The sequence below is a fragment of the Acinonyx jubatus genome, chromosome D1 (assembly GCF_027475565.1).
Source record: "Acinonyx jubatus isolate Ajub_Pintada_27869175 chromosome D1, VMU_Ajub_asm_v1.0, whole genome shotgun sequence".
Taxonomy (NCBI): Eukaryota; Metazoa; Chordata; class Mammalia; order Carnivora; family Felidae; genus Acinonyx; species Acinonyx jubatus.
In genome coordinates, this window is record NC_069390.1 from 16,652,509 (window position 1) to 16,673,851 (window position 21,343).

Consider the following 21,343-nt stretch of genomic DNA (forward strand, 5'->3'; position numbering starts at 1 on the left):
GGCAGAAGCACCCTTCAGTCCTCATGCCTCCAGTCCTATCACCCCCTCCTGGGGATAGATGCACTTAGAGCCAAAAGAAAAAAGTCCCTAAAGATGAAAGCCCAGGCCCTTGGAAGGCTGACAGAGTAAAAAGGGCTTTGGGGTGAACTGTCCAGTAGCCTTCAAGCCCCCACCTACTCCGTGAATCCTGCTTTGTTTTCCTTCTGCAAATATCTCTAGGCCGAGAACACTGGTCAAACACAGTAGAGCTCATCAGAAGCCAAATCTAGTCCTAATGCCTTCCCTACCCACTTCATATATCCTTGAGGAGAAGCCTTTCCTAGCCTTTGCTAACCCTTGTCCTTGGGACCTGGACCTTGAGGGGCCTCTCTGAATGCTCTGTTCTGAAATTGTACAAATTGAAGCAACAATGAGACTCTGACCCAGGCGTCCTGATGCCTGGCCCTTGGGCTACATTTTCAGCAGCACACCAGAGAAGCACCTGTTCAAATGGCTGTGCTCAAACTGGTCCTCCCAGCTTCCCTCCAAAGTGCCCAAATGGCTTGTGCTCCCCTGGTGTGGGGGTAGGGGGCATGAGCTGCTGGGGGGTATGTCCCAAATGCTATGTGCCAAAACAGGACCGGATAAGCCCCTCTCTCTGGGATCCCAATCCCTGCACTGTGCCTGGCCCCACCTCTAGGCACTGCCCTCCTTGGCCTTTGACTCACTAGTCAGCAAGAGTCTCAGGTCCCTGAGGGGAGGAAGGATCTCCAGGCTGGGCCTTGTCCCTGCCCTTCCCAAAGGAAGGAAAATGGATAGACTCCCCGCTTCCAGCTCCCTCTGTCAGCGGACCCCCTCCTCCAGCTCCAGCTCAGCTCTCTGCCCCCAGTTTTTGCATTTTTAATTCAGGACAGAATGTGATCTCTTGCAGCTCCTTGCTTTATTCTTTTGCTATTTAAATTACAAATCGGCCCCATCTCCCCTGTCACTCCAGGGTTATTTTTAGCTGCTGGTAAATAGCAGCAGGGAGAGTTGGATCAGGTGGCCCTCCCTCAAGGAGCTGTGTACCCGCAGCCCCATGCCCACAGGAGGGGCACCCTTCCCTGCCAGTTGGCGCCTCCAGTCGCTTCCTCCCCACCCCACCCTTCTCTGGGGACGGAGGGGGTCGGGGGAGGACTGTAGTCTGGGACAGGCATCGTGCTCAGTTCTTGCTTAGTCTCCGGGAAACTCCACCACTCCCAGGTCTCATTACCCAACCATCACTCAGGGTCAACCTCCTTCAGGGGCCTTCCTGGACACCCCCCTCCCCCAGAGGTCCAGCTATAGAGGCCCAAAGGCCTTCTAACTTGTACATCTCTTATCTTCTTTAATCTTCCCAGCCATTCTCCTGTGTGGGTATTATTGTTCGTGTTTTCCATGTGAGGAAACAGGGTCAGAGGTAAAAGTGACTTGCCCAGCTAGGAAGGGCCCGGCTGGCATTCGAACCCAAGTCTCTCTGACCCCAAAGACTGCATACATGTGCACCGCAGTGCCTCTATTGGTGCAATGCATGTGCCCTCTTGCCCAGTGTCCAGGTCAATTCTCAGTGCCTACCGTCCCATCCCATCTATCTATTGGATCAGGGATTGGCAAACCATGGCCAATGGGCCATATCCGGCCTGCTGCCTGTTTTTGGATGGCTGTGAGCTAAGAAGGGTTTTTACAATTTTAAACGGTTGGAAAAAAAGCAAAAGAATAATATTTGTGACAGTGGAAATGATATGAAATTTAAAGTTCAGGGTCTATAAATAAAGTTTCACTGGAATGCAGCCATGCTCATGCGTTTTCAAGTTGTCTGTGGCCACTTTGGTGCTACAATGGCAGAGCAGAGTGACAGAGACTGTATGGCTTGCAAAGCCTAAGGTATTTACTGTTTGGCCTTGTACCAAATCATACTTTTGGCAAGGGAAAGGACAGTGTCCCACACCTCCATCTCATACAGTACCTGGCCCAGGGCCAGAACTATAGACAGAGGTACTGGTCCTCCTTCCCGGTCCTGTTGGGGCCACAAGAGCGCCCAGCACAGGGGAGCCCCTTGCCAGCCACACCCCCGTGATTCGGCTCACATGTTACCTCTCTTCTTCGGCTTCTTCACAGGTTTCTAAACCTGCTTCACCCCCAGAATCACCTGGGAGGGGTTTTTAAAGTTGAGATGCTCGGGCCCAACCCCAGACTACTTATATAGCAGGATCTCCAGGGATAGGGCTTTAGAGATGATTTAAAAAGAGATCCCCAGGTGATCTGGTTTGGGAACCACTGGGCTTAGCTCCAGAGGTCCAAGCTGTGCATCTTCTCACCCTTTCAGACCAAACCCAAGTCCCTTGTACCCCTCTGACTTTTCCCAGGCTGGAGGCTGCCCCCCAGTGGTCTCTTGAGTCCAACCCTGGATGCTTAGGACTTGCTCAAGTGTATGGATACTTTTCCTCAAGCCCAGATGTAGAGAGAAGCTGTCCCCCCACTTCCCTTGCCCACCAAGAGTTACTACTGGCACAGACCTGCCATCTCTCCATCCACCGAAAGCAGCTGCCGGCACTGCGTCCAGCCCACCATGGGGCTGTGGGAACCCTTTTCCCAGAAGCCATCACATCCCTAAAAGCTTCTAGCATCCTCCTGAAAGCCCCCCGTCCTCACTTACGTCAGAGACAGCCAGGCCTCAATCCCGCTTCCGTTTCCACCCCTCGCCCTCAGATTTTTTTTACCCCCGCGTTTCTGTCTAAAAGCCTTTTCTCTCCGTGAAGGGCTTTCAACTGCTTTTCTTAGCCAACTCCTCACAGCGGGGTGGGAGGTTTATCTGCGAGCCAGAGCCGCATGGAACTCTGGCAGGCGGAGGATGTGGAAAAGGCCACTGTGGGCCTGAGCTCTTGTCAGCCCCCAGCAACCTGTACAAGGAAGTCATCAGGCCATGCAGAACTGGAGGCCCGTTCCGGAGGCCACATGGGAGGGCTTAGCCAGAAACACAGCTCATTCCACTGGGGTTCCCCTCAGTTGGGGGCTTGAGGAAAAGTATCTCCCATATGCTTGAGAAAGTCCTAAACACTCAGGGTTGGGCTCAGGAGACTATTGGAGGGAAGCCTCCAGCCTGGGAAAAGCCAGAAGGGTATAAGGGACATGTGCTTTTACAGACCTTCTTCTGCCCTCTCCCCAGGGGGCTCTTCTTGCCTTGATGCCTTGTGCTGCTCTGGTCCTAAGTTTGGGCTCCTGGCCTAACTGCAGGGTGTAAGGAGGTGCCTTGCGTGATCTGTCCAGGGGTGACAGCTGGAACCCATGTGGGCTGTCTCCTGTAGCCCTCACATAGGTGGCCTGGAGGTTTCCTTTACAGCCAGAAAGGAACCGTAGTTTGTCACCCTGCATCCTTCATGACTAGAGGCCTCAAGTTCGGGCTGTGGAGGGGTCTCCATTCAGGAACCACCCTGGGGGAACCCAGCCTTTGCCAATTGCTTCTGTAGGGAGGTGAGGAGGGGGGCACACGCACACACCTTCCATCTCAGCCCTTTCATTATTCTCTACTTCCAATCCTCTAAGCCTCAACCCCATTCTGGCCTCCTTTCCAACTTCAGATGCTGTTTGTCCCTGCCCCAGAGCCAGGGAAAATCTTGGGGTCATCTCCTTATGTTACAGATGAAGAACTGAGGTTCAGAGACAGAGAGATTGTCTAGCTCAAGGACATACAGCAAATTACCGGCAGAAGTGAGATGTAAGCCAGGCTTCTGGATCCCAGACTAATATTTCTTCCAGGGTTCTATATTCTATGTCCATTCCCCATCAATCCCTGGTACTCTCTCTTCCCCGAGGGGATGTTCAGGGGCTCTTCTATCTGCAACCAGAAGGCAGGGGACAGTTGATGCCCTCCTCTCAGCCTGGTGTTCTGGAAGAACTGGAAATGGATCCCAGTGGACCCCTGACTCCTTACATATCCCAGAAAGTGAAGGTAGAGCCCATGTGAACCCAACTTACTTCCTATTTATTCTGAGCATCTCACTTCATGCTGGTGAAGTTTCCTCCCCTTCTCTCATGGACTAATGGCCTCATAACCTATTCAAGCCCTTCAAGCTCCCAGGGTTGGGCCAATTTTATGAAACATCTTCCCAGAAGCCTCAGGGAGAAGCTGGGCAGCCTGAGACACATCTCAAGTCCCTGGGTTGTAAACAGACAGGAAACTTATCCTCTCTAACCAGGCTGATGGCTTCAAGGACTGCAGATGCCTCAGTGTCCCTGCTGGACCCTCCAAAGGAGGTCACTCTGGTCTAGAGGGTGTAGTGGGGCAGCGAGTCCAAGTTGAGGCTGTGGTCTGGGAGAGGAAGAGGAAGGGAAGGGCTGCTCTTGCCCTCCCTCCACCCACTCCTCAGACCCCTCCTCTGTGTAACTTACCCACTCTTGTTTGATGGGCAGCCCTCCCTCGCCCCATCCCATCCTAAGTCATAAACCTGGTCCCCGGGGCCCACTGCAGCTGATTCCTCCAGGAAACCCCCCAGGGCAGAGAGGGCAGGACCAGGGAGGCTGGGAATCTTTCACAGGCAGAAGGCACTTAAGAAGATGCGTGGAAAGTGCGAGTTTCAATCTGCCACTGGGGATGACAGTAAGGACTTGTTGGGGCAAAGGGCTCTGGGAGGGCATTCCTTCTTCATCTCTAGGCAGCAGGGTCTCAGCCCTGGTGGCAGGGAATGCCTTAGCCACTTCCACAAGCCAGTGCCTAGCACACAGTCAGCCCACAGGAAAGTTCAGGTAAGGCCTATTAACCGGTAGGGGGCCCCTCTTTCCCCCAGAAGCAGGGCCAGGGGTCATCTCCTGGATCTCCTCAGCAGATGGAGGTCTGTGAGGATCACGTCTTGGTTATTTCTCTCCTCAGCGCCCGGGACAGTGTCCGGTCCACATTTGGCATCAGTAATTCCATGTCGGATGAGTAGGACGGTTCACCTAGAGAGGGGCTCCCAGAAGCACCCCCTTCCCCCTGCACACGGAGGGCAGAGACCCCTTGGTGGTCGTTTCTGATCCCCAGGGCCTAGAGCAGCGCCAAGCAAGCAGCGGGTGCTCCGTACATGTTGACCGAAAAGGGGGGTGGTCCCGAGCGTCGCGCTCCCCTCTGCTCCCCTCTCCTTACCTGTAGGACACCTGCTTGCGTAGGTGCATCTGGCGGAACCGCTCCTCCACCGGGGGCGCAGCGGCCATGCCCCGGGGTCCCTCGGGCCACGGCTGCGAGACCTCCGCCTCCTCCCCTCGCCGGCAGCGCCGCCGCACCACCTCCTCCTCGGCTGCCCGGCCGCCGCCGGCCCCGTCCCCGCGGGGCCCTCCGCCGCCCGGCCCCTCGGCCATCCCGCGGCCGTCCTCTTCCCGCGGCTCCTGCGGCCTTTCGGGCTTCCCCGCTAAAGTTCAGTCTCCCTTCCTCCTGGGCCCGGGGACGCGATGCGGGCAGGGCTGGTGGTGGGGGTGGGGGGAGCACTGGGGCCCGCACGTCCCTCCCGACGCCGGGGCTCAGACGACGGGAGCAGCGATTGGCCGGGCGCCGGGCCTGGGGAAGGCCGGCGGGGGTCCTCCCGCGCCCCGGGGTCCCTTGGCGGGTGTCAGGGGACTGCGTCGTGCGCGCTGGGGCGCTCCTCGGACGGCCGGAGCCGGAGCCCGAGCCCGAGCCCGAGCCCGAGCCGAGCCGGAGCAGGGGCGGCGAGCGCGCTCCTGCCAGCCGCGCACCGGAGTGTCACCTCTGAGACACTCGCCTGCCCGCGGGGTCCGGGGGGTAGGGCGCCGCCCCGCCCAGCCTGCCCGGCTCGGGGCAGGGAAGGAGCGATCCGGGTGCTGCCGGCGGTGGGCACGAACCCTGCCCCCGGCCGAGGCTGGGGGTGTGGGGCGCCCGCCAGAGCCCACCCCTGCACCAGCTCCCCGGTACCCTGCTGCTCGGCGGCTGCCAATCACCGCCCTGCCCGTCAATCAGCTGCTGTGAGGCCCCCTCCACTCCCCCCCCCCCCCCCACGCCGTGTCCCGCGCTTTCCGGCTCCGGCATTCGCTGAAGCGGCGGGCAGGTGGGGTTTGGCGTGGGGGGAGGGGGTCGGGGGCGGTGACATGAGCTGGCTTTAACCCTGTCGGCGCCACGGGAATTTAGAGACTCAATTAGATTTGGGGAAGGGCACAGGAAAGGGAACATGTTCTGGGATGCATTAAATTTGGGGACGGGCCTGATTGCGGGTAACACTGTCTATAGGCCTAGAGCTCTTCCGGACAGTGCAGGGAGAGAGACCCAGCTGGGGGTGGGGGTGGGATGGAGGGCTTCCTGACCCTGGAACCCGGTGGCCTCAAGGCCCAGCTGCCTTCTAGGACCTTATGCCCCCTGAGGCTCCTGGGCCAGGGTCTTCCAAAAGAATGAATCAGGAGAAGCTGATGGGGGGCTGGGGGGGGGGCAATTCAGAAAGGAAGGGCTAGAAGTCTCCTTGGAGCCCATTTTGGACTCCCCCCCTCTTCTTCTCCCTCTAAATCCTGTAGTTCCCCCTTGCACCCTCCCCTCTTGTCCTTGGGGTGTTCACCATCTGAACCTTATATCTGGGTGATGGTGGGACCCTGGTTATCTTCTCAGATCTAGCGCGTCCTATTCACTGCCCCAGACTCATCTTTCTGAAGCTGGCCTTTGACCACAGCATTTACTCTCTGAGGTATTTGAGGTCTCTCTTTGCCTGCTTTAGCCTGGCATTCAGGGTCTGCCTTGATCTTCCCACATCCTATGCTCTGATCCCATCTATTTCCTTCCACTCATCTATGCTCCTTATTCTTTCTGGGAATTGGCATAAAGCCTGTAGAGCATTGCTCATCTGAAATCTCCTCCTGTTTTTTTAAATGTTTTATTTATTTTTTGAGAGAGAGCGTAAGTGGGGTAGGGGCAGAGAGAGAGGGGGACAGAGGATTTGCGGTGGACTCTGCACTGACAGGCTGACAGCAGTGAGCCTGACGCGGGGCTCGAACTCATGAACCATGAGATCATGACCTGAGCTGAAGTCAGACGCTCAACTGACTGAGCCACCCAGGCACCCCTGAAATCTCCTCCTGTACTTCACATTCTGGGGCTCTACTCAAACGCCCACTCTTCCAGGAAGTCCCCCTGGATGGTTCCAGTTCAAAGGCACCCTCCTTCCTCCCAGGCCCCATTGCTGTCTGCACCAGGTGTTGTCTAGTCTGTGCCTTACCTTTTGCCACTGACCGTGAGCCCAGGGAGGTGGGAAGGACCAGACTCCCAGAGGTGGAGAATGGGTTACAAAGAAGGTCAGCTGCTCGGGGCTCCACCAATCTCACCAGGCCTACAGTGGCTGTCCCCCTCTGTGCCTTTGCCCAGGTTGTTCCCATTTCCTGGAGCATGTCCTTGTCTCTAAAATCCTGTCCATTAGTCAAGGCCATTCTCAAGCATTGCATCCCCCATGAGCCCCTACCTGGCATCTGCAACAGATGCCATCTCCCTCCTTCAGCCCTGTAACTATTTCCTGGGCCTCTCTCAGGGCACTCCCCTTCACACCCTAACAATAACTAACATTTCGTTTGATTCTCACCACAATCCTGGGTGGTAGATATTATCACTTCCTCCATGTTACAGATGAGGACACGGAGATGTCATTCAAGTGATTTGTTTGCTCAAGAGGGGAATCGTGGGGCCAGGATTTAAATCCAGGTCTTTTAGCCCCAGAACTCATACCCTTTTCCACTCCTCCTTGCTGCCTGCCACACAGTTACAGCCCCGTGTTTCCCCGTTTTTATCATCTTAAACTCCCAAAGGGCAGGAACAGGCTTGCCTCATTACCGCCTCCCACCCCTCTCCTGGCCTGGCCCTTTCATGTTGGATTAATTCCATGTTGGAATAAATGGAATTGCATTAAACTTCCTTTTTAAAAAAAGTTTATTTATTTACTGTGTGAGAGAGAGAGAGAGAGAGAGAGAGAAAGAGAGAAAGAGAGAGGGCAAGCAGGGAAGGGGCAGAGAGAAGGAGAGAGAATCCCAAGCAGACACTGCCCTGTTAGGGCAGAGCCCCACGACATGGGGCTCCCTCTCACCAGCCTGTGAGCTCATGATGACCTGAGTCACCCGGGTGTCCCTGCATCAAACTTCTTGGCCATAGGGGAACTTCCTCCCTAAATCCAAGTTCTAAAGAAGCCCACTTGTTGGGGGAGGGGGCAGGGTAATTGGGAGGGAGCCCCTCTACCTGTTTCCCCCCACCCCCCCAGTGTGCCCTTGAGATTGCTAATTTTCCAAGCAGCTTGGCCCAGGGTAACCTCCTATACCATGAATTATGGTAGTTCTATCTGGATTTGACATTCCCTCACCAGCTGCCTAGCTGCTGGGTTTCCACGTTGGTTTTTTTGTGCAGCTCTTTCCTGCCGAGCTCTCCCCACTCAATCCTTTTTAAACTGAAGCATCTCTCCTCCGTCCTCACACCTCCCCTACTTAGGACCAGCTGCTGACTGTGTTATCATTGAGCCGTGGCTCTCACTTCCTGAGAATCCAAGGGAAAAATGAAGGCCTCTCCCCTGACCAGTCTGGCCACCTTCTGCGGCCTCTCCCAGCTGCCGCTAGCTGTTTTGATCATCTCCAGCCCACTGCCTCTGCGCTCAGAAAATAATAGCTAATGCCTTTTACAATGTTTACTGTATAGCTGACCTTGTGCTAAGAGCTTCGTGTGCAAGCTTTCACTTAGCCCTCACAGCAACTTTATGAGGGTGGGAACTATTTGATAGATGAGGACATTGAAGCTTTGAGAGGTTAGGTAACTCGCCAAGGTCACACACTGAAGTGCAGCACAGACATCAGCACCTCTGCTCTTAACTGCCACTCTGATGACAGAGAAACTATGCCTCCTTTGGAGGTGAGTTCCCAGCCTCTCTCCCCCAGTGACCCAGGAGCACCGGTTATACCCCAATTTGGCCGGATGGCTTCTGGGGCCATCCAGCCTTCTGGAATGGGAACCTTGCCCTGGCCTATTCCAGCTCCAGGCATTGCCCACAGTTGTTCTCCCTGCTTCTAGAGGTTTGGTTTCCATGTGTAACAAAGGGTTTGTTGTGGCAATCTGCACAGGATGACTGGCACCCTGAAAGCCATCACATGTGGGTAGGGGGCAAAGACAGCTGACAATAGAGTGTGAAGGTTGCAGATCCATCACCAGGGACACATGGGGGATGTGCCCTCCCGCCCTTAGGGACAGTGACACATGGCCCTGAAGAGGTGGTTAGTCAACAAGTGGCTTGTGCACGGGGATTAACCCTGCGTCCTTACATAGGCAGGAAAGACTGCCTTGCATGGGATGCACAGGCAGAGGTGGTGATCACAGATGACCTCACTTAGACCAGTTCGCCAAACCCTGGGCTCTCTGGGTTAGTCGTCCAGGAAGCCGCAATATCCTTGGAACTACTGCAAGAATAAAAAGCTGGGCTGAGAGGAAGGGCATCTAGAGGAGAGAGGAAGGGGCACTGGAGAGAGAGATGGAGAGCTGGAGGGGCAGCATGAAAACCAAACAGGCCTGCATTCAAATACCATCTTGGCCACTTACTAGCTGCATGACCTTGGTCAAGTCATTTTACCTCCCTGAACCCCACTTTCTTAGTCTGTAAACATACCCAACCTTTAGGGTTATTTTGATTCCTAATGGGGACACGTAAAATGATCAGTTCAATGCCAGGCAGATGGTCGCTGGTCAACAACAGGAGAATGCTAGATTTCAACCCCTTGGGTATCAGGAGCCGAGTCTTGTCTGTGCTCCAATGTTAGCGTGGTGCCTTGCATATAAGGGATACCCTGTAAATAGTTGTTAAATGAATGAATGAATAAATGATGAAGGGTCCCCCCCCCAAAGTCAGCCTGGTTTCCCATTCCTCTGAGCTGCTATTTCAAACTTTTCCCTTTCCCCCCAATTCAACTCCCATGCCAACCCTCACCATTGCTCCCCAGGTTCACAGCCACAGGGCGGGGGGCTGCCTCAGTTTCCTGTCTCCACACATTCTGCATCTGCAGAATGCTTTCCCTTTGTCCGGGCCTCTCTGGTCCAGAGTGGACCTCTCCATCTCTTCTATGGATCCTTGCCCCATGCCTCTCATCTATCCTCTTCCCTCTCTGCTGGTTCTTTGTCTTCTAGAAATAACCATGGTCAACTCTCTCCCATCTAAAAGAATCATTATATTACACACCTGAAACTAAAATCATACTGTACGTTAACTAACTGGAATTTAAATAAACACTTAAAAAGGGGGCACCTGGGTGGCTTAGTTGGTTGAGCATCAGACTCTTGATTTTGACTCAGGTCATGATCCCAGGGTCATATCGAGCCCTGTGTCGGGCTCTGCGCTGAGGCACTGAGCATGGAACCTGCTTGGGATTCTCTCTCTCTCTCTCTCTCTCTCTCTCTCTGCCCCTCTCTCACTCATGCTCTCTCTCTTAAAAGAAAAAAAAAGGAAATCTTTAAATAAAAACTTAACAAACAAACAAAAAAGAATAGCCCCAAATTGCTCTTGATCTCACTTACGTCCACCCTCCAGGTGCCACCCTCTGTTCCTTCATAGTGGAGCTCCTTGAAACAATCCCCTGCATCCCCTGGGTCTCCTCACCCCCATCCCATCCAGCCCTCCTGTTCTCACTTCCGCCTCAGCTCTCCCCAACACAGCTCTGATCACGGTCACTGGTGACCTCCTCTTGTCAAAATGAGCAGACCCCTTGTCTTCTCATCTTTCCCAACCTCTCAGAGGCCATTGGACACCCCTGGGCTCCACTCCCGGAGGCTCTCCTCTGTCAGCTTCTGGGACGCTCTCCTCTCCTGCTTTTCCTCCCCTCTCCAATCATTTGTTCTCAGCCTCCTGGTTTACTCCTCTTCTTCCACTGTTTCTTATGGTCCATCTTCCTGGAGTTCTGCCCTTATCTCCGTTTCCTTTATGTACACACAAGACTCTAACATACCCCCTGGGTGCTAACAAAGTCCTAATCTCCACCTGGCATCCCTTTCTCCCAAGCCCTAGACTTCCATGTTAACGTGAATATTCTCTAAGCAACTCAAATTCGAGATGTGCTGAAATGAATTCTTTTTCTCTCCAAACCTGCTCCTCCCCCTTTATTCCCGGTCTTGGCCAACGATCTCATCATCCACCATGGCCTCCACGTCGGACACCTCAATGTCATCCCAGGCTCTGCCCTCGTTCTCACACCCCATAGCCAATTTGATGTCAAAGCCGTTGATAATTCTTTCTAATTATCTCTGGACTCTGTCTCACCCTTGCTATACCCCCTGCAGAGCCCTGGGACAGGCAGATCTGATGATCTCACTCTCTAGCTTAAAAATATGTAGTAGCTCCCCATCACCTTCAGGATAAAATGATGTTTGTTTAGATCCTTGAAAGGGCCATCGTTTTCATCAGGGCCAGAACTAAGTAAGGTGAGGCAGGTTGGGTGCCTGGGTGCACCATTTAAGGAGGGCTCATTCTCAGGCTTGTTGGTACAAACACCTCTATGCATTTTGCAACCTAATGGCCCCCTTGCCTCCCTTCAGTCCTGGCCCTGTTTCTCATGGCTCCATGCCGTTGCACTTGGCCATTCTCTCCACCCCAAAACCCTGACCCCTCTCTACCTTACCAACTCCTACCCATGCTTTAACGCTCCAGTCAAGGGCCACCTCCTCTGAGTTGCCCTCCTTGACCCACCCAATCTGAAATACATGATTCTCTTCTGTTCACCCTTCCATGACACTGGCCACGAGTCCGCTTTACTTTCCAGCCTTGACTACCAGCCTAGCGCCTTTGAGGACACTTTGTTGGAGACTGGTAGAGGGAATGGATGAATCTCAGGAAAGAGGTCTGCTGAAAGTTACTGTTAATAATAAGAAGAGGGGTGCCTGGGTGGCTCAGTTGATTAAGTGCCTGGCTCTTGGTTTTGTTTCAGGTCATGATCTCATGGTTCGTGAGTTTGAGCCCTGCGCTGGGCTCCGTGCTGACAGCACGGAGCCTACTTGGGATTCTCTCTCTCCCCCCCGCCTCTCTTCCACTCCCCTGCTCATGCTCACTCTCTCAAAATAAATAAATAAACTTAAAATAATAATAATAACAACAACAGCAGCAGCTTGGGGCCGAGAGCCCAGCCTTTCATGGACTTGCTGTAGAGAACTGAAAGCTCTACAGTTATAACTGATGCCTAGCAGCAGGCAGCGAAGTCCCCATCAAGTGGGCAAGAAGCGGCTGCAGAGGAAGAGGATGAGAGCATGGGGCCTGATGGCCAGTTCTGAGGTTCCATAGTCCTGTCCAGTCTTGTCCAGCTTTTCCAGGGGCAGCCAGTGTAGGCATCACTCCACCACCATGCCCTGCTTCTGAGTATGAAAGAGTCATGCCTGTATAATAAAGTGCAAATGCCTCTTAGCAAGGCGTTCGAGGCCCCTTGGGGTCTGGCCCTGGATCACCAATCAGGCCTCAGCTCTCTGCTTCCTTGCTCTCTACCATCCAGCTGTTCTAAACTATTTGACTTAAAAAAAAAAAAAAAGTTTATTTATTTATTTTGAGAGAGAGACAGAGAGACAGAGAGACAGAGAAAATCCCAAGCAGGCCCTTCACTGTCAGCGCAGACCCTGATGGAGGGCTCGATCCCACGAACCACGAGATCATGACCTGAGGCATTATATCAAGACTCAGACACTTAACTGTGCCATCCAGGCGCCCCTTGAATTTTCTTGAAGTTTTCCTGCTCTCTCCCATCTTGGGGGCCTTTGCTCAGGCTGCCCCCTTTATCTGGAAAGCCCCTTTCCTCTCTCTTGCCCACTTCCAACAGTCCATGTCACCTCTTCAAGGAAGCCCTTCCTGCTCAAGTCTGGGTGAGGTACCCTCCTTTGTGCTATGATAGCACCCCTAGCTTGGCCCTTAGCCCTCTGATTGATACTGCCTCTAAATGCACAGCTAATCTCTCTTGGAGTCACCATGGGCCAGGCCCTGTTCTAAGCACCTTATATAATTTACCTCACTAAGTTCCCACAACCACCTCATGCCTTGATGTTATTTATATCCTCCTTTCACAAATGGAGAGATGTGGGGCACCTGGGTGGCTCCGTTGGTTAAGCATCCGACTTCAGCTCAGGTCACGATCTCACAGTCTGTGGGTTTGAGCCCCGGGTCGGGCTCTGTGCGGACAGCTTGGAGCCTGGAGCCTGCTTGGGATTCTGTGTGTATGTCTCTCTCTCTGCCCCTCCCCTGCTCGTACTCCGTCTCTTTCTCTCAAAAATAAATAAACGAAGAAAAAAAAATTCAAATGGAGAAGTGGAAGCTCAGAGAGATTCCGGTTACATAGTATCTTACTTTCCTGTGCTGTGTAACAAATCACCACAAAGATGGCAGTTTAAAACAACATATGTATGACCTCAGTTTCCATGACTCAGAGCACAGCCTAGCCGCGTCTTGAGCTCTGGCTCTCGCAGGCTGCAGTCCGGGTGTTGGCTGCCCTGGCGTCTCATCTGGAGCTGAGGTCTGCTTCCAAGCTTGTTGAAGTGGTTGGCAGAATTCAATGCCTTGCCACTATAGCTCTGAGGCCCTCAGCTCCTCGAGGCCACCTCCTCTGTGTAGTTCACAACACGGCTGTGTGCTTCAAGGCCCCAGCACCGTACTATTTCTTTTCAGGAGATGCTCAGTCCCTTTTTTGTTTTTTAAGTTTATTTATTTATTTGTTAACGTTATTTATTTCTTTTGAGAGAGAGACAGAAAGGGAGAGAGAGGATCCCAAGTGGGCCCCACACTGTCAGTGCAGTGCCCTACCTGGGGCTCGAACCCATGAACCACAATCATGACCCTAGCTGGAACCAAGAGTCAGACGCTTAACTGACTGAGTCACCCAGTCGCCCCTTTATTTATTTTTGAGAGAGAGAGAGAGAGAGAGAGAGAGAGAGAGGGAGAGAGAGAAAATCCCAAGCAGTCTCCATGCTGTCAGCACGGAGCCCGGATGCAGGGCTTGAACCCACGAACTGTGAAGTCATGACCTGGACTTAAATTAAGAGTTGGATGCTTCTGAGTCACGCTGGCACCCTGCCCAGTCCCTTTTTGTTTTTTTTAAAGGTTTTTTGTTTTTTTAAGTTTATTTAATTTGGAGAGAGACAGAGATAGTGCAAGTGGGGGAGGGGCAGAGAGAGAGGGAGAGAGAATCCCAAGCAGGCTCCGCACCATCAGTGCAGAGTCCGATGTGGGGCTCGAACCCACGAACCGTGAAACCGTGACCTGAATTGGACACTTAACCAACTGAGCCCCCCGGGGTGCCCCTGCCCAGTCCCTTTTAAAATGGCATTCACCTAAGTCACACCCACTAAGGATAATCTCCCCTTTGATGCACTCAAAATCAATTGATTTGGGATCTTAATTACAACTGCAAAATCTCTTTACTATTGCTATAAAAGGTCACCTAATTACGGGAGTGACATCCCCTTATATTTACAGGTCCTCTACATACCCTAGGGGAAGGGATTAAACAGGTGTGTACCGGGGTGGGGGGAGTGTGGGGTCGGGAAGCTTGGAGGCCACCTTAGGCCATGTCACACACAGCTGGTGAGTGGCAGCTCCGGGAGTCAGTCAAACACAGCTCTTCTCTGGAGTCTGTACCTTCAACCCAGCTGAGGCAAAGGATACGAGAGCTGAAATGCTGGCAGGTCTTACGAGGACCAGACTGGGTCCTGCATGCAAAGTGTGTGGCACAGCGTCTGGTCCAAGGAGATGCTTGACACTTGCAGGTCGCATCCCCAAAGGCCAAGACGGTGCTCATCTGCTCTTCTGCCTCCACAGTCAGCAGTAGGAGGAGGAGCCGTGGGGTGGGGGGATTATAGCAGAAGCTTTTGACCATCTAGTTTGAATCCTGTGCCCGGCTGGAAGAGGGAGCCCAGAAGAAATGCCTCCTCATATCCCCATGCTCCCAATCAGACCCTGTCGGAATATAAACGTCCCCTTCTCACTCCCCCATCCCTCAGTCTTTGTCGCCTCCCCCTCCCCCATGAAGAAAGGCACAAAGTCGGGAATTGATGCTGCATCTTTTTTTTTTTTTTTTACTTTTGCCTTCTTAAAGCATGTGCTGAGCTGATGGACGAAGCAGTTTGGCAATTAAAAAGGCCCAGCGGCTTGGGCAGCAGCAGGGGAGGCCAGGAGAGGGCCAGGGAACGGCAAAGCCCGCACTAACTTCGTAAAATATAAAACAAGGGAGGGGTGAAGGGAGGATGGAGACTTGTAAAATACAATATCTTAGGGGATTGGCAATAATAAAAAATAAGGTTCATTATTTACAAACAATTTCTGTTCTTGGTCTCTGTACAGTGGGGCAGGGGTGAGGGGTGTGTGTGTGTATGTCGGTATGTTGATGTGTATGTTTGTGGGGGGGGGCAGGGAGGCAGTGGTCGTGTTGGTCATTATGAGAAAGGAAGGGGTTAGCCCAGTGAGTGGTTTATCTGAGAAGGACGGATGGTTGTGGGAGGGTGGGGTGAGAACAGAGTGGTCAGCCCAAGGGAACAGTCCGATTGTGGTGGGGAAAGGAAAAGCCCTGGTAAAGATTGGGGCAAAGAAGGTCTGGGGAAAAGTGGAACCCCTTCTCCTGGGCTGGGAGCCTAGGGGGCAGGGGTACAAGCTGGATCCGGGTTAGAGAGCAAGACCACCCCTCTTCTGGGCGCCAGGGGGTACGTCCTGTGTCCTGGGTCTTGGCACGGCCTAGGAGAGTTTGATGGTGGTATTGGGGCCCAGATCCCTGGAGAGAGAACAGAAATCAGGGTGAATCTGTCCAGTGAAGGACCCTCTCACCCCTCTGCATGCTGGATCAGGATGCGGGACGGATGGGGCCTTGGGGATGTGTGGCTGACACGGGGACCAGGGCACAGTATGGGTGGAGACTGGGATGCCAGGAAGGGAAGGGGCCACCCACTCACCTCTCACGGAACCACTCCTTGGGATGAGAGAAGTCGGGGCTGGTGCCATTTCCACCGACGTCTTTTGGCCAGGCCTCACTCAGGTACTTGGTGGTCTCGTGGGTGCTGTCCAGGTGGTCAAGCTGCAGGTGGTCCTGGGGCCGCTGCTCTGCTGGCCCCCCCGGCTTGATCTCCCAGCCATCTGGGGGCTCCACAGGCAGCAGGGCACTGCGGCCATCCTCCCACGAGCCTGCCCCCTCATCGTAGAACAGGAGGCTCCGGGAGGGCACTAGACAGAGAGCACAGGGTGAGCCTCAGTTGTCGAGGCCCCCTCCTCCCAGCCACGTTCCTGGCCCACTAGTTAACGATGAGGGTCCTAAAATCTTGCAGACCTGAGTTTGAATCCTAGCTCTAACATTTCCAATTTGCATGACCTCAGGAAAATCAGGCCTTTGCTTTAGCCTTTCGGAGCCTCAGTTTGCTCATCTGTAAAATAGGGATACTAGGGCCAACCTCAAGTAGATGTGGTTTAATGAGACAATATAGGGAAAGTGATTGGAACTGTTCATAGTAAGCACTCTGAGAAAGTAGTTCTTCCTAAGCAGAGGATACCGGGGCGGGGCATCTGCGAGCTGGATTCTAATCCCACCTCCACTATTCACTTTCTGTGAGACCTTGAATCAATCTCTTCCCCATTCTAGGCCCTAGTATGGCCTTCAGGGAAATGAAAGAAAAGAAAACAAATTTGTTGGATATCGACCTTGTTTTGTTTTGTTTTGTTTTGTTTTATGCAGGCTTCATGCCCAGTGTGGAGCCCAGTGCAGGGCTGGAGTTCACAATCCTGAGATCAAGACCCAAGTTGAGATCAAGAGTTAGACGCTTAACCGACTGAGCCACGCACACGCCCCTGGATATCTACTTTGTGCCAGGCATCGTGCAAAGCCCTTTGACCTGTATCAAATCACTAACAACTCACAGAAACTCCTGGGAACGAGATATTTTTAGCCCAGTTTCACAGAACAGGTAACCGAGGTTCTACTTATCGGGGACGCTAGAGGTGAGAGGCAAACCCAGGTCTGCCTGGCTCCAGCCCTCAGGCCCTGACCTAAGGGTCTGTGTGAAAGGCACTCCCTGCAATTGAGCAATACACCAGCTCTGAAAAGCCAGTTCCAGAAGCCACTTCCTACCACAGATGCACACAGGGCCTGCCACGCACTGCATTCACTGCAAGGGGCTCCTTCATTCCCTCGCCTCCTCTGACTCTGGCTTTGTTCATTAATGCTGCCCCCACCCCCAACTTCCATCCCTTCCTTTCCTGGGGTTTCCTCTTCCTCCAAATATACAAGAGCCCCTCTGCTCTTGGAAAATGGATACGTGACTCGCAAGCCCTTACACCCCTGTGGCCCACCTCCCTTAGCAACTGTCCTGTCTTCTCAGGCCACTCTTGTCCAGGGAGTGGTTTTCACTCACCACCTCCACTTCCTCTTCCCCTAACCCTCCCCACCCCTTCCTCCCCTCAAGGCCCTGCTGGTCTAGCTCATTCTCCCTGCATATCTCTCCTTCTCGAATCTCACTCCTCCCTGTCCCCTCCCTCTCTGACCTCCCATCTGTTTCCTCTTCCTCCTGCCCTGCTAGATAAATTCGTTCCTGGTAAATGATGAACAGCCAGAAAGTTCCTCTGTGGGTCTACCTGAAGTATATTCTGCCTCTGGAAATCCACACTGTTCTTTGCTGCACCCTCTACCAGTGCTCCCCCTTGCCACCCACATATTATACCTTTTCTCTCCTCTCGTGTGGTCTTTGAAAAGGTGGCAGTGTGCTCATTTAGTAAGTGCTTGCTCTACACCAGACACTGTGCTAAGAGTGTTTGTGCACCTTGCCATCTAGTTGTCACAACAACCGTGCTTGGTAAGAGTAGAGCTGTGACTCCCGCGTTTCAGATGAAGAAATTAATGCTTAGAGAGCTTAAGGCACATGCCCAAGGTCACGCAGTTAGCAAACGGCCACGGCAGGTACGACCGACTCTGAGGCCCCCCGCTCTTAATCACTGTACCTTACAACCCCCTATGGGACGGTAAATATCTGAGCTCACACCACCATGGCCCCTCTTCTGCCCAAGGTAGACATTACCAGTGGGTCTTGGCACTCCTTCCTGCTGCTCCTGAGTGCTATGTCAGGGTCCTTCACATAGTGCTTCAGACAGCCACCACCATCTTATTGGAAAGGGCCCTTGAACTGAAACTCATTTGCCATCCCATTCGTGAAATACTAATGGTATCTAGCAGATGCCCCATGACCACCGGTACCATAATTCGTCGGGGCTAGGCTGGGAACATTCCTGTTAGCCCCTCTGAGCCACTCTTGGGTGGGCTGGGATTAGGGGGTCTGCACTGCAGTCCCCATTCTACAACCAACATTGAATAAATCATATGCCCTTTCGGAGCCTCAGTTTCCCCATTTGCAAGATGAGGACACAGAAGAAGATAACGCCCACCCAGAACCTGGCTCCATTCTCGTGTCTGGCTTCTGTCTGGAAGTTGGGGCTGAGGGAAGATGGCCTGGCTCAGGTAACATAGCCTGGCCCACTCACTCTGACTGGCTGTGTAGACGCTGTCAGCGGCCACGGGGTCTTCCTTCACAGTCTGGGAGCTGGAGGAGAACTCAGGGAGGCAGGGCACAAGGGAGCCCAGCACCAGAACGAAGCACAAGGCCGCCACCTGGTAGTGGAGAGACAGCGGTGGTCAGAGCCATCCTCAATCCTTCTGACCCCAAACCAATAGGTATAAAAGCCTCTGTGTTCTTCCAAAAAAGCAGCACCCAGAGCCAACTACCCCCTAGAGGTGGGCTCTTCTACCCTTTCTGGAGAAGGTTGGGGAGGCTGCTCAGAGCATCGCAGCTCATTGTAGGGAACCGCCATAGGCAGCATTAGAAAAAGAGGAAAGTGGTCAACATGGTTATAACCTATAAGGTGGAGGAATCAGGACAGGGAGAAAGGAGTAGGTGGCGGTTTGCGGGGTTAAGGGAGGGGGACAGAGCATCATACCAGGTTCTCACAAGAGGAGCTGAGAGTCACGCACCAGGAACTGAGCCCTGCCCACAGGGTGACTGCCACCTGACAGTGTGAGGCTCTCAGAGGGCCTGGGGAGTGATCAGCCAGGGGGCAGCAGGCCGCACATTTCCAGGACAGAGTGGAAGAGGGTCTTGCAGAGGCCTGAGCCACACCCTGCATAGTCTTTTGGGTTTCTAGAGATTTGCTCAACCTTCTCCTCGCTATTGGTTCCAGAAAGAAAGAACCAAGTCCAAACTTCCTTGTGTTTCCTTAAGCCCTTTCCTCCCCAGCGGCCTTGTAGAAGTGGCCTCCTCAAGGGACTTGCCCTGCTATCCCCTAGCTGGGTTCACGTGAGCCACTACACATCCACACGGTGTTAGAATTCATCACGGAAGGTCATGTTCTAGAAGGCTCCATGGGCTTGGTGAAAGAGGCTGGGGTCTGCAGGAGCCAGCTCACCAGGCACTAGGATCGTGTACCTTGGTGATGTGGCCAATCCCTCCAAGCTCTGCCTGCTTTCCTAGAAAGCCAGCCTGGGGAAGTCTTGTCCTTGTGTGGCCCTGGGGTGAGGGAACAGCACCTACCATGAGGCAGGTCCCAGTCTGGGTGGCGGCCATCTTGTAAGGTCTTGAGATCTTGTTGGTGACCAGAGTCTGGAGTTTCTGCAGCTGCTGCAGCAGGGTCCTGAGGAGGGCACAGTGGTCACCTGGCACGCTCTGACCCCGCAGGCATCTCTGCCTCCTGGAGCTCTCCCAGGGTGCGCCTGGGCTGGCTCCAGCCTTAGCCTCCACACCAGGTGTCCATTTCAGTTACGACAGAAAAGGTCACCTCCCGCTTGGCTCCTCTGCGGTGTGGCTTGGGGGGACCTGGGGCCTGTCTCATAGTGAACAGCTGGGTCACCCTATGGGAGTTCAGGGTTGCTCCTCACCAAAGTGGGGGTGGGAGGAGGGTCTACCCCACCTGGGCTGAGGTCACCTTTTTCTTCACCTACACCAGCCACAGCTAAATTGACCTTCCTGTCTTTGAACCCCACAACTCCCTGAGCTGATAAGACGGCCACGTGTGGCAGCTGTCTGGTGTGTAGTGAGGGTCCAGTAAATGGTAACTCCCATTTTCGCTGATTTTGTTTTGTTGCTTTTATCACAGCACCTGCAGCACTTCGTTTATTTACGGATTGCCATGTCAGTCTCCTTCACTAACTGTGGGCTCCCTGAGGGCGAGGACCGGGTCCCACCCAACGTGGAATCCTCCGGGCACACGCAGGGGGGACTCAGCCCATGCTTGGTGAGTAACAGTTTAACCATCGCTTTCCTCCACCTAGCCGGGCAGTGGGGTTGCAGTTACCAGAATGTACAGCAGGTGGCGAAATAGCTCCAAGGGCCTGGCCCTATTTAGGGCCAGAGAGGAATCTGGGCCAGAGGTAGAGGGGGTGAGGGGTGCGGACTCCCGCCTCCCTTCCCTGAGTGGGGGGCATTCTCCAGGTCAATCAGGGGAGTGGCTGGATCCCGCTGGAGAAGCTGGGGGAGAAGGGAGGAAAGAAGGAAAAAGCCTTCTGTTGAGCACCTGTGAATTACCAGCTGTCATCTACGTCATTTTAATTTACCCCAGCAAATAATTATTAAAGACCTACTGTGGGCTCATGGCTAGGCACCATCAAGAATTCAGAATAACCATTAAAAAAAGAAGAAGAGCTGACATGAATTCAGCATTCTCAAACGCCAAGCACAGCTCTGGGCCCTTTACTTGCACTGTCTCATCGAACCTTCACACAAATCCTGTGAGACAGAGCTTCTATAATCCCCATTTAGACAAAGCAACTGGGGCCCAGAGAGGTTTAATGGTTTTCCCAGAATTGCAAACATGGCAGAATGGGATAAAAAAAAACAAAACAAAACACAAAACAAACAAAAAACCCAGGCTGTGATTTTATGTGGCCACCAGGCCCTGTGCCGGCTCCACACTGATGTTTCTCAAACTTAATTGTGCCTGTGAATCACTGAAGGATCTTGTGGAAACGCAGATCCTGATTCTGCAGGTGGTGCCGATGCTGTTTGTTGGTAAGAAGAACCCTGAGCAGCAACACCTACACCAGCGGTTCTAACTTTAGGGTGCACCAAAATCACCTGGAGGGCTTACTAAAACACAGGTTGCTGAGCCCTCCCCGAGGAGTTCCTGGTTCACTAGGTCTGGCTTGAGGCCTGAAAATAAGCATTTCTGAAAGTTCCCAGGGGCTGCTGCTGCTGGTCTGGGGTCACACTTGGGAAGCCACTGCTCCACATCAGCTCATTTAAGCGTCGCACCTGCCCTGTCATAGCATATAGAGCTATGTGCGGATGAAGAAGGATGGGAGGCCAGGGGTCCCAGGCTCCGCAGGGTTCCTGTCATCCTGAACTCAGTTACCCCGTCTCTCTCCTGCCTCCCAGAGCTAT

At 53.4% G+C, this 21,343-nt stretch overlaps 2 protein-coding genes across 2 annotated transcripts in view; both read right to left on the reverse strand.

Annotated features, from left to right (window-relative positions):
• The window catches only part of DGKZ (diacylglycerol kinase zeta), a 43,082-nt gene extending 37,203 nt beyond the window's left edge, over positions 1-5,879 (reverse strand). Inside the window, exon 1 of the mRNA XM_027072782.2 lies at positions 5,117-5,879. Within this exon, the coding sequence (XP_026928583.1) occupies positions 5,117-5,328 (212 nt within the window). The 5' untranslated portion in view covers positions 5,329-5,879. The remainder of the gene's footprint in view (positions 1-5,116) is intronic.
• Positions 5,880-14,992: 9,113 nt separating this feature from the next.
• Positions 14,993-21,343, reverse strand: part of CREB3L1 (cAMP responsive element binding protein 3 like 1) — a 35,280-nt gene continuing 28,929 nt past the window's right edge. The window contains exons 9-12 of the mRNA XM_015075718.3: positions 19,499-19,598; positions 18,456-18,582; positions 15,887-16,154; positions 14,993-15,708 (exon numbers count right to left, since the gene is read on the reverse strand). Of these exons, the coding sequence (XP_014931204.2) occupies positions 15,672-15,708; positions 15,887-16,154; positions 18,456-18,582; positions 19,499-19,598 (532 nt within the window). The 3' untranslated portion in view covers positions 14,993-15,671. The remainder of the gene's footprint in view (positions 15,709-15,886; positions 16,155-18,455; positions 18,583-19,498; positions 19,599-21,343) is intronic.